We start from the raw sequence: 12,402 nt of genomic DNA on the forward strand, positions 1-12,402 counted from the left end.
GCAGAGTCAGTGTATATGCAACAGTTTGGGCCGCCTAATTTGCCAGAATTGTACGTAATTATGACATAACATTGAAGGATGTGCAATGTAACAGAAATATTTAGACTTATGGATGCCAACCATTAGATAAAATACAGAACGAGATTAGGCTGGTGTAACCGATGTGAAATGGCTAGCTAGTTAGCGGGGTGCGCGCTAATAGCGTTTCAAACGTCACTTGCTCTGAGACTTGGAGTAGTTATTCCCCTTGCTCTGCATGGGTAACGCTGCTTCGAGAGTGGCTGTTGTCATTGTGTTCCTGGTTCGAGCCCAGTTAGGAGCGAGGAGAGGGACGGAAGCTATACTGTTACACTGGCAATCCTAAAGTGCCTATAAGAACATCCAACAGTCAAAGGTTCATGAAAGACAAATGGTATAGAGAGAAATAGTCCTATAATTCCTATAATAACTACAACCTAAAACGTATTACCTGGGAATTTTGAAGACTCATGTTAAAAGGAACCACCAGCTTTCATATGTTCTCATGTTCTGAGCAAAGAACTTAAACGTTAGCTTTCTTACATGGCACATATTGCACTTTTACTTTCTTCTCTTTGCATTATTTAAACCAAATTGAACATGTTTCATTATTTATTTGAGGATAAATTGATTTTATTGATGTATTATATTAAGTTAAAATTGGTGTTCATTCAGTATTGTTGTAATTGTCATTATTACAAATAAATAAATAAAAATCGGCTGATTAATCGGTATCGGCTTTTTTTGGTCCGGTAAGCAAATTGGAGTGGGTCTAAGGTTTCTGGGATAATGGTGTTGATGTGAGCCATGACCAGCCTTTCAAAGCACTTCATGGCTACAGACGTGAGTGCTACGAGTCTGTAGTCATTTAGGCAGGTTGCCTTTGTGTTCTTGGGCACAGGGACTATGGTGGTCTAATTGAAGCATGTTGGTATTACAGACTCAATCAGGGACATGATGAAAATGTCAGTGAAGACACCTGCCAGTTGGTCAGCACATGCCCGGAGCACACGTCCTAGTAATCCATCTGGCCCCGCAGCCTTGTGAATGCTGACCTGTTTAAAGGTCTTACTCACGTCGGCTACGGAGCGCGTGATCACACAGTCGTCCGGAACAGCTGATGCTCTCATACATGCCTCAGTGTTGCTTGCCTTGAAGCGAGCATAGAAGTGATTTAGCTCGTCTGGTGGGCTCGTGTCACTGGGCAGCTCGCGGCTGTGCTTCCCTTTGTAGTCTGTAATTCACTGCTCAAAAAAATAAAGGGAACACTGAAACAACACAATGTAACTCCAAGTCAATCACACTTCTGTGAAATCAAACTGTCCACCTAGGAAGCAACACTGATTGACAATACATTTCACATGCTGTTGTGCAAATGGAATAGACAACAGGTGTAAATTATAGGTAATTAGCAAGACACCCCCAATAAAGGAGTGGTTCTGCAGGTGGTGACCACAGATCACTTCTCAGTTCCTATGCTTCCTGGCTGATGTTTTGGTCACTTTTGAATGCTGGCGGTGCTTTCACTCTAGTGGTAGCATGAGACGGAGTCTAAAACCCACACAAGTGGCTCAGGTAGTGCAGCTCATCCAGGATGGCACATCAATGTGAGCTGTGGCAAGAAGGTTTGCTGTGTCTGTCAGCGAAGTGTCCAGAACATGGAGGCGCTACCAGGAGACATGCCAGTACATCAGGAGACGTGGAGGAGGCCGTAGGAGAGCAATAACCCAGCAGCAGGACCGCTACCTCCGCCTTTGTGCAAGGAGGAGCAGGAGGAGAACTGCCAGAGCCCTGCAAAATGACCTCCAGCAGGCCACAAATGCGCATGTGTCTGCTCAGACGGTCAGAAACAGACTCCATGAGGGTGGTATAAGGCCCGACGTCCACAGGTGGGGGTTGTGCTTACAGCCCAACACCGTGCAGGACGTTTGGCATTTGCCAGAGAACACCAAGATTGGCAAATTCGCCACTGGCGCCCTGTGCTTTTCACAGATGAAAGCAGGTTCACACTGAGCACATGTGACAGATGGGACAGAGTCCTGCCTGCAATATCCTCCAGCATGACCGGTTTGGCGGTGGGTCAGTGATGGTGTGGGGTGGCATTTCTTTGGGGGGCCGCACAGCCCTCCATGTGCTCGCCAGAAGTAGCCTGACTGCCATTAGGTACCGAGATGAGATCCTCAGACCCCTTGTGAGACCATATGCTGGTGCGGTTGGCCCTGGGTTCCTCCTAATGCAAGACAATGCTAGACCTCATGTGGCTGGAGTGTGTCAGCAGTTCCTGCAAGAGGAAGGCTTTGATGCTATGGACTGGCCCACCCGTTCCCCAGACCTGAATCCAATTGAGCACATCTGGGACATCATGTCTCGCTCCATCCACCAATGCCACGTTGCACCACAGACTGTCCAGGAGTTGGCGGATGCTTTAGTCCAGGTCTGGGGGGAGATCCCTCAGGAGACCATCCGCCACCTCATCAGGAGCATGCCCAGGCGTTGTAGGGAGGTCTTACAGGCACGTGGAGGCCACACACACTACTGAGCCTCATTTTTACTTGTTTAAAGGACATTACATCAAAGTTGGATCAGCCTGTAGTGTGGTTTTCCACTTTAATTTTGAGTGTGACTCCAAATCCAGACCTCCATGGGTTGATAAATTTGATTTCCATTGATCATTTTTGTGTGATTTTGTTGTCAGCACATTCAACTATGTAAAGAAAAAAGTATTTCATAAGAATATTTCATTCATTCAGATCTAGGATGTGTTATTTTAGTGTTCCCTTTATTTTTTTGAGCAGTGTAGTTTGCAAGCCCTGCCACATCCGACGAGCGTCAGAGCCGGAGTAGTATCATTCAGTCTTAGCCCTGTATTGACGCTTTGCCTGTTTGATGGTTCGTTGCAGGGCATAGCGAGATTTCTTGTAAGCTTCCGGGTTAGAGTCCCGCACCTTGAAAGCAGCATCTCTACCCTTTAGCTCAGTGCGAATGTTGCCTGTAATCCATGCCTTCTGGTTGGGGTATGTTCGTACAGTCACTGTGGGGACGACGTCCTCGATGCACTCATTGATAAAGCCAGTGACTGATGTGGTTTACTCCTCAATGCCATTGGAAGAATCCCGGAAAATGTTCCAGTCTGTGCTAGCAAAACAGTCCTGTAGCTTAGCATCTGCTTCATCTGACCACTTTTTTATAGACCGAGTCACTGGTGCTTCCTGCTTTCATTTTTGCTTGTCAGCAGGAATCAGGAGGATAGAGTTGTGGTCGGATTTACCAAATGGAGGGCGAGGGAGAGCTTTGTACGCATCTCTGTGTGTGGAGTACAGGTGATCTAGATTTTTTTAGATTGGTAGAACTGATTTAAGTTTTCCTGCATTAAAGTCTCCGGCCACTAGGAGCGCCGCCTCTGGGTGAGTGGTTTCCTGTTTGCTTATTTCCTTATACAGCTGGCTGAGTGAGGTCTTAGTGCCGGCATCTGTCTGTGGTGGTAAATAAACAGCCACGAAAAGTATAGCTGAGAACTCTCTAGGTGAGTCCTGCTTGCTGTTATTGTTGAATTTTTTTTTGTCTAATCGGAGGTGAGTGATCGCCGTCCTGATATCTAGAAGCTCTTTTATGCCGTAAGATACGGTTGCAGAAACAATACGTACAAAATAATTTACAAATATCGTGAAAAAAACCACAGTAACAAATGGCAAATAGCTAATAACAAATAGCACAATTGGTTAGGAGACCGTAAAACGGCGGCCATCTCCTCCGGCGCCATTTTGGGCACCCTGAAAGTAAGCATTTCACTGTAAGATCTACACCTGTTGTATTTGCTGCATGTGACAAATACAATTTGACTTGAAGCCAACTCAGTCTGCTGCGACTGACTGCTCCTGTGGTCCATCAACCAGCTCACTCTGTATAATAAACCCATACACCATTCATGCACAATACTCCATACAGCAGTCATGCACAATACATACACTTCACACAAATGCAATTTATCACATTTGATACAAAATTTGAATGAATACTGGGCCATAATAGCAAGCTAAAGATACTTGAGCCCTATAGTCATAAAAGTCTATAATCAGCCTTGCTTCACCTCTGAGCCTTGCTGGGTCCCAGTGGCTGACACCTGCATACAATCAGTGAGGCTTTGGCTCCCCGTGATCCCATTGGCCAGTGCACTGATATCTTCAACGTAGTAACAGATATGCAATGAGAAAAAAATGCAAAAGGAATCTTTTAATTTCCCTAAAATTGTGTCGTCATGTAACTCTCTTGACTGGCTTCTGTAACCGGATCGAACAGTAAATCTTTTGTGCGATCAAATACAATAAAGTGGAAAACGAAAACTGTGAAAATATTTATACAAATGAAATGTGGTCCATGAAGCAGCAGTTGGCAAGGCAGCCAGAGACAAGCCTTAATGGGGAAAAGGTGTCAATACTTCAGTGAGTTAAACTCCAGAAAAAAACAATAAGGCTCTTTTGGTCCCGGTGTGGGTTAGACTTTAGTCCCGGTGTGGGTTAGACTTTAGTCCCGGTGTGGGTGAGACTTTAGTCACGGTGTGGGTGAGACTTTAGTCACGGTGTGGGTTAGACTTTAGTCCCGGTGTGGGTTAGACTTTAGTCCCGGTGTGGGTTAGACTTTAGTCCCGGTGTGGGTGAGACTTTAGTACCGGTGTGGGTTAGACTTTAGTCCCGGTGTGGGTTAGACATTAGTCCCGGTGTGGGTTAGACTTTAGTCCCGGTGTGGGTTAGACTTTAGTCCCGGTGTGGGTTAGACTTTAGTCCCGGTGTGGGTGAGACTTTAGTCCCGGTGTGGGTTAGACTTTAGTCCCGGTGTGGGTGAGAATTTAGTCCCGGTGTGGGTGAGACTTTAGTCCCGGTGTGGGTTAGACTTTAGTTCCGGTGTGGGTTACACTTTAGTCCCGGTGTGGGTGAGACTTTAGTCCCGGTGTGGGTTAGACTTTAGTCCCGGTGTGGGTTAGACTTTAGTCCCGGTGTGGGTTAGACTTTAGTCCCGGTGTGGGTTAGACTTTAGTCCCGGTGTGGGTGAGACTTTAGTACCGGTGTGGGTTAGACTTTAGTCCCGGTGTGGGTTAGACATTAGTCCCGGTGTGGGTTAGACTTTAGTCCCGGTGTGGGTGAGACTTTAGTCCCGGTGTGGGTTAGACTTTAGTCCCGGTGTGGGTTAGACTTTAGTCCCGGTGTGGGTGAGACTTTAGTCCCGGTGTGGGTGAGACTTTAGTCCCGGTGTGGGTTAGACTTTAGTCCCGGTGTGGGTTAGACTTTAGTCCTGGTGTGGGTGAGACTTTAGTCCCGGTGTGGGTTAGACTTTAGTCCAGGTGTGGGTTAGACTTTAGTCCCGGTGTGGGTTAGACTTTAGTCCCGGTGTGGGTGAGACTTTAGTCCCGGTGTGGGTGAGACTTTAGTCCCGGTGTGGGTTAGACTTTAGTCCCGGTGTGGGTTAGACTTTAGTCCCGGTGTGGGTTAGACTTTAGTTCCGGTGTGGGTTACACTTTAGTCCCGGTGTGGGTGAGACTTTAGTCCCGGTGTGGGTTAGACTTTAGTCCCGGTGTGGGTTAGACTTTATTTCTGGTGTGGGTTAGATTTTAAAAAGGTGTATGTCCCGGTGTGGGTTAGACCTTGCCTTTTCAACCATGCCAAATCATTTTTGGGACCAAACAAGTGAAGCATGGATTTATCTATGTTCCCATGTTGGATTCAGAGTTCACCAAGCAGACTGGTTGGGCTAATGAAAATACACTTGCCTGTTTCCATACTAAGTGGACCTCAGTGGGGATCTCATAGCTTAATGCTCCTATTACATGACCTACCGTCTTCTGGGGTCAAATCCACGATTCATGACGGTCTCCTTCAAAGCCAACACGGCAGGAGGCACTGAAGTCTAATTCTGCATCTGCACAATTATGTGACCCTACCCTAGTTAACGTGTACGTTCCCTGACTGCAAAATACATGGAAGTCAAATTGGCGGCCCCCTTTGAACGCTTCTTATTCGTGCCACGTAAACAACATGCCGCCCGGGCTTGGCGAGAGGAGGCAAGCCAACAAATAAAACAAGAACAAGTTTTAAGAAATCTGACTAAACAGCATCTCCAGGCCCGTGTCGGTGCTTCAAACACAGGCTGGCACCCAGAGCACCCTGGCACAGGCAGGGGGAGGGGGAGCAGCTGCTGCTGAGGTCATCTGGGCAGCTGCCTCTTTCCACACCTCACAGGCCCAGCCAGCCAACACTGGGGCCCAGACAGCCATCATTGTAGCCCGGCCTCCACGCTTCAAATAACTACGGCAGACCTATTCTCCATTCAGACTCTCTCTCTCTCACTCTCCCCTCTTGTGTTACCATAAAAATGTTTTACTCTGCATTGTTGGGAAGGGGTCGTAAGCAATCATTTCACGGTAAAGTCAACACCAGTTGTATTTGGCGCATGTGACAAATAGAAACTAATTTGATTTTCTCTTTCTCTCTCTCTCTCTCTCTCTCTCTTCAGTCGTGACATTTGTATTTGAGTGATCTGATTAGTCGTTTATTCAAGCACCACTACGCTCCCACAAGTCACAACTTCTCGACCAATCCAGAAGTTGACACGTTCACACAGCACTAGCAAGCTATCCTTAGCAAAAAGAAGCGTCCATCAATCTACTCACTGTGTTATTTATTTTAGGGAAAATGATTTACAAAAGTAAACTTTCAATAGTGAACATACTATCAATATACTGGCTACTGTTGATAGTCGACAAAAAAGCTACAAAAATACACTATAGCATCTGTCTTGGCTTGCCTACTGTAGCCAGCCTGATACTGCTTTTGGAATCACAGTTCTCTTAAAGGTGCAGCATCCTATTTTGAGATGACAAAAAATATTCTGAAAGTGACATACTTTAGAAACTATAATGAATGCAATTAATACAATGCAATTCTTAAGAATAGAGTAATGACTTGCATTGCTAAATGACATTAAACAGGTTTTTAATACATCATTCTAAACAAAAGAGGCTGCAGGTAGCCTAGCGGTTAGCGCATTGTGCCAGTAACCAAACGGTTACTTGTTCGAATCCACAATCCGACAAGGTGAAAAATCTCCAAGGCACTAATAATGGTAGACCCTGGCCGTGACCCCACTCTCCAAAGGTTGATTAAGGAGAGCTGGGATATGCAAAAAATATTTTATTTATTTATTATACATATAGCCTAATTAATAGCTGCATATAGAGAGAAAGCATGCCAACTTATAGGCCCTGCATGACCCCAATGCATTAAGAAACTATACCATGTCCGTGCCAGTAGAAATTCTGTTCGGGCCAGTAGATTTTTGGTCCCATTCCACTGATTCCGCTCCAGTCATTACCACAAGCCTGTTCTCCCCAATTAAGGTGCCACCAGCCTCCTGTGGTTAGCACTGTGGTTGATTTATAGTGAACAGAGCCAATGTGAGGGTCCGTTAGTACTGAACAGACCCAGTGTGAGGGTCCGTTAGTACTGTGGTAGTAAACTGAGCCAATGTGAGGGTCCGTTAGTACTGTGGTAGTGAACAGAGCCAATGTGAGTGTCCGTTAGTACTGTGGTAGTGAACATAGCCCAAAAGGCACCCTAATTCCATATATAGTGCACTACTTTTGCACTATATAGGGAATAGGGTGCCATTTGGGATGTGGCCAATATGAGGCTGAGGGTGGGTCCGTGGTAATGGTTTCCCTCCTTTTTGAGTCTGATTTACCACCAGTGGAGTTAATTACCCTCCTTCCTTTGTCCCAATGGCAGCCATTCTGGCCACGCAGCCAGGGGCCACATACGCTGAAGCCCAGTTCCTGCTGTTTAAACACCGGCTCTGTTTAGACTGATGGAGAACTTGTTTGTGTTCCCAAAGACGGCAATAATTGTTGCCAGTTTGGCTTTTTTACAATATCAGTTAAGTGTCTACAGACATCTGTCTGAGCATGTTCATTCCAACATTTCCCTGAGTTGTTAGGACACTAGTCAGACTATGAATAATGACCAGCTAAAGAAAACAACCTCTCAAGATAAAACCCTGGCATTGGGAATGAGCACGCTCCACACTGGCCTCGAACACACAAAGTCACACACAGTCAAACTCACTCATATGCAAGCACACACGTTCAACCAAAACAATCTGAATAGGAAAAGCTCTCTCTCTCTTTCACTCACACAAACACACACACACACTCATCCGTGGCATGAGGGTTCAAGTCCTTAAATAGTTGGGGTTTGGAAGGAGGGAGGGCAATCACAAGACCAGCCCATGGATGGATGACCCCCCTCCATCCCAGCGTCCATCTCTCCCCAGGACACCCTGCCAAATTAGACCCTGATTCATTAGGCAGACAGCCTCAGACATGACATGGCTTATAACCATCACACCTGAACACAGGCAGGCACCACTCATAGACAGGGCTGGGGGGTGGTTGGGGTCACAGAGAACCAAGGAGGAGGAGAGTAGTAGGATTATTATTTCTGTGTCTTATTGTCCAATTTCACTGGTTTTTGGCCTGGCGTCAGGGTGGTGGTGGTGATTCTCTAACAACATGAATGGAGCCATTCCACTGATAAGAATGATATGAGGAGAACCACTAACCAACCAACCAGTGGTAGAGCAGCCGTGTGAAATCATAAAACATATTAGATCCACTTGGCTCCCGTCGAGGTAGAGGAGGAGATACTGTACTGACTGTGTAGTAGTGTATAGCTTGGTTTCAGGTCTGTTCGTGCTGTCTTGGTCATTGTCACACCCCAAGACAATAAACAGATCTGGGACCCGGCAAATTGGATGGGAGGGGGGAGGAGACTCACCGACGACGATGAGGGTGTAGTTGATATTGACGCTGCCGAAGCCATTGGTGGCCTTGCAGATGAAGGTACCTGCGTCTTCGGCCTCCACCTCTTTGATGCGCAGTGCCTGCCGAAGCACCCGGAAGCGCATCCAGCCACTGTGGATGTTGCGGCCATCCTTTGCCCACATGATGAGTGGTGGAGGGTCGCCCTCCACGGGGCACTGCAGCTTCATGGTGCGCCCGATCCGCACCGTCTGCCTGTGGGCGATCTTCTCTGCCACGTGGGGAGGGCCTGGGATGAGACGGAGACGTAACAGTGTTATAATGGGACCTACAGTAGATTACAGACAACTGAATCAATCAGTAATATGCAGCTACAATGTTTGCTACTTCAGGTAAATATGGGCTGCCATACAGAACAGAACAATGCTGAGCCTGGTACTGACTATAATTTGAACTGAGATCAACCTTCTGCCATACAGAACAGAACAATGCTGAGCCTGGTACTGACTATAATTTGAACTGAGATCAACCTTCTGCCATACAGAACAGAACAATGCTGAGCCTGGTACTGACTATAATTTGAACTGAGATCAACCTTCTGCCATACAGAACAGAACAATGCTGAGCCTGGTACTGACTATAATTTGAACTGAGATCAACCTTCTGCCATACAGAACAGAACAATGCTGAGCCTGGTACTGACTATAATTTGAACTGAGATCAACCTTCTGCCATACAGAACAGAACAATGCTGAGCCTGGTACTGACTATAATTTGAACTGAGATCAACCTAACATTAACATTAAACAGAAGCTGGTGTGCTCTGATCTGAGGATTAGAAAAACAATGTCTGTGAGCAGATATTAAGATGAAATAAAAGGTAGAGTGGGCAGGGGGAATTTGAGGGGGTGATTTAACGAGGGAGGGAGAATAAAATGCGTAGGAGAGTGAGAGAAAGGCAGACAGAGAAATAAAACACAGAAAGGATCTGTGGTCTTCTGTTCCATCTCCATGCTCTCCTCTTAAAAACATGTTGGATGTGGAGACCAGCAGTCTAGAATAGTCCCCTGTGAGCAGCACGTCTAGATCAGTCCCCTGTGAGCAGCACGTCTAGATCAGTCCCCTGTGAGGAGCACGTCTAGATCAGTCCCCTGTGAGCAGCACGTCTAGATCAGTCCCCTGTGAGGAGCACGTCTAGATCAGTCCCCTGTGAGCAGCACGTCTAGATCAGTCCCCTGTGAGGAGCACGTCTAGATCAGTCCCCTGTGAGCAGCACGTCTAGATCAGTCCCCTGTGGGCAGCACGTCTAGGATCAGTCCCCTGTGAGCAGCACGTCTAGAACAGTCTTTCTGAATAAATCACATCACATTTCCACCGGGTTCAGTCCCTGGGCACCAGAGGTCAACACGTCATTACTGCCTTGTAACGTGCACATCTTCAGCCCCTTTTACAAAGTCAGCCCTTCCAATTGCCAAAGTGACATGTGTGAGGAAAAATGCTAAAAATGCAAAATTTCTGACTACAGTACAACTAGTGCTTCATGTGTTTAGTGTTAGCCATCCATAGTGGTGTGCAGTGATGTGTTGAGCGAGGCTTTAGTGCTAGCTTCTCCAGCCCACACACTACAGTACATGGCACACTCCCTGGAAGCAGTCTGGAGGCAGTCTAGTCTGCAGGCAGTGTGATAGTTTCACTTTTTATGTCTGTGGGAAATGGTAACCACAGTCCCTTGTCAGCTGGCCACAGCTCCCTCCTTACTCTTCAGCTACCGGGCTGTGGCTGGACAGATTCACTGGGTTGTTTGTGTGCTGGTCTTACTACTGATTGTGTGTGTGTGTGTGTGTGTGTGTGTGTGTCAGTATCACTATAATGTGCTCCTTGGTTAGTCATTATTACAGGGTTAAAACTAAGGTGCCCACCTGAGTAACACCAGACAGAAATCCTTCCCTCCACCATGCTGTGAGCATGCTCATGCCCGTTAGCGTAAAGCTAATTCCAGATTTGATTAATATGACTTGCATGAAATGTAACTCGATGGAGCCTGCATAAATTTGATTTGGTGGGTCGTTAGAGAAGCATTTTTGGCTTAGTTGAAAAGTTTTGCCGTTCTCACTCAAACAATGGCTGTTCAGCTTTAACTGTCACTGTTATGTCCGTTGTTGGAATGAGACCAAGGTGCAGCGTGGTAAGCGTACATCTTTCTTTAATTTTTATGACTACCAAAAAAACTAAAAAAAGATAAACGAACGTAACGTTCTGTAGGCTACACAGTAACTGTACAAAAACAAGATCCCACAACTGAAGGTGGGAAAAAGGGCTGCCTAAGTGTGATCCCCAATCAGAGACAACGATAAACAGCTGCCTCTGATTGGGAACCATACTAGACCAACAAAGAAATAGAAACATAGATTTGCCGACCCAAGTCACACCCTGACCTAACCAAATAGAGAATAAAAAAGGCTCTCTAAGGTCAGGGCGTGACAGTCACATCTTTCTATCATGTCCATTCATCCTCTAATCAGTTTTAGCCAATCCTTTTACAGAGATGGGAATCATGGTGAATAATTCTAGAGAGCAGTATGGACCCACTGGGTGAATCAACGTTGTCTCCACATTTTAATGAAATTACATTAAACCAACGTGGAATAGACATCTGTACCCAATGGGGAAGATGTTTAGAGGGGCAGTCTTACCAAGATAGTGGCACATCACTGATTTCACAGGAGAACGCGAGAACCAACATTTAAACGGATGGCGGTTGAAAATGTGAAAAGAAATGAGTCACAGTGAGGAATTCACTGGACTCGTCTTTGTCCTCCCACTTCACTGTTAATGGTTGACTCATCAGGAGCAAAAACCTCTAGTAAATCCTTCCTGGTCAGACTTTCTCACAGATTGGAATCTCATTCTCTCTGGAAGCCTGTAGACCTAAAATCCTGCTCTCTCTCTCCGTGTTGACTTCCAGCTGTACTGCTCTGTGCCTTCTGTTTGAGAGAAAGCCCAGGATTCAGGGCCCATAACTGCTCCTCGGGGGTCCAACAGAACCGCACCACCTCCCAGAGATCACAGGAGCATGACACAAGACTGCACCCCCCACATACTTTCACCAGTTAACCTGCTTTTCACTCCTCTGCCCTTCTCTTTTGGCCAGAGTGATGAATTGAAAACTCCTCTCTGAGGAGCTTTCCTTGACGTTGGAGGGACGACTGGCCTGGAGTCTGTTTAACCTCTCTCTGGGGGAATTAAACAGAAACGACCAAAAAACATCTATTTTTCATGAGATTGTCTGTCAGTGTGAATGCAGGTCACTGCTGCTTTGTGTGTGTGTGTGTGTGTGTGTGTGTGTGTGTGTGTGTGTGTGTGTGTGTGTGTGTGTGCGTGCGTGCGTGCGTGCGTGTGCATCAGAGAGCGAGCGAGAGGGAAAGGGAGAGAGAGAGAGTTGTGTGAGGAGAGCAGAGGGAATTGTGGGGAGAGGAAATTGCAGGCTGGACCTTTTAAAACACAATCTGTTTTGTCCATTTAAACCTAAATGCCTTACCCTATGCTGCTGCTGCTGGCTCCACTTGGGGGATCTAAAG

The 12,402-nt window shown here is 46.5% G+C and overlaps 1 protein-coding gene across 2 annotated transcripts in view; it reads right to left on the reverse strand.

Moving 5' to 3' along the window:
* Positions 1–12,402, reverse strand: part of fgfrl1a (fibroblast growth factor receptor like 1a) — a 95,364-nt gene that overhangs the window by 39,646 nt on the left and 43,316 nt on the right. For both annotated transcript variants that reach the window (XM_036970032.1, XM_021583558.2), the window contains exon 3: positions 8,841–9,113. In XM_036970032.1, the coding sequence (XP_036825927.1) occupies positions 8,841–9,113 (273 nt within the window). The remainder of the gene's footprint in view (positions 1–8,840; positions 9,114–12,402) is intronic.

The sequence above is a fragment of the Oncorhynchus mykiss genome, chromosome 31 (assembly GCF_013265735.2).
Source record: "Oncorhynchus mykiss isolate Arlee chromosome 31, USDA_OmykA_1.1, whole genome shotgun sequence".
NCBI classification, from domain to species: Eukaryota; Metazoa; Chordata; class Actinopteri; order Salmoniformes; family Salmonidae; genus Oncorhynchus; species Oncorhynchus mykiss.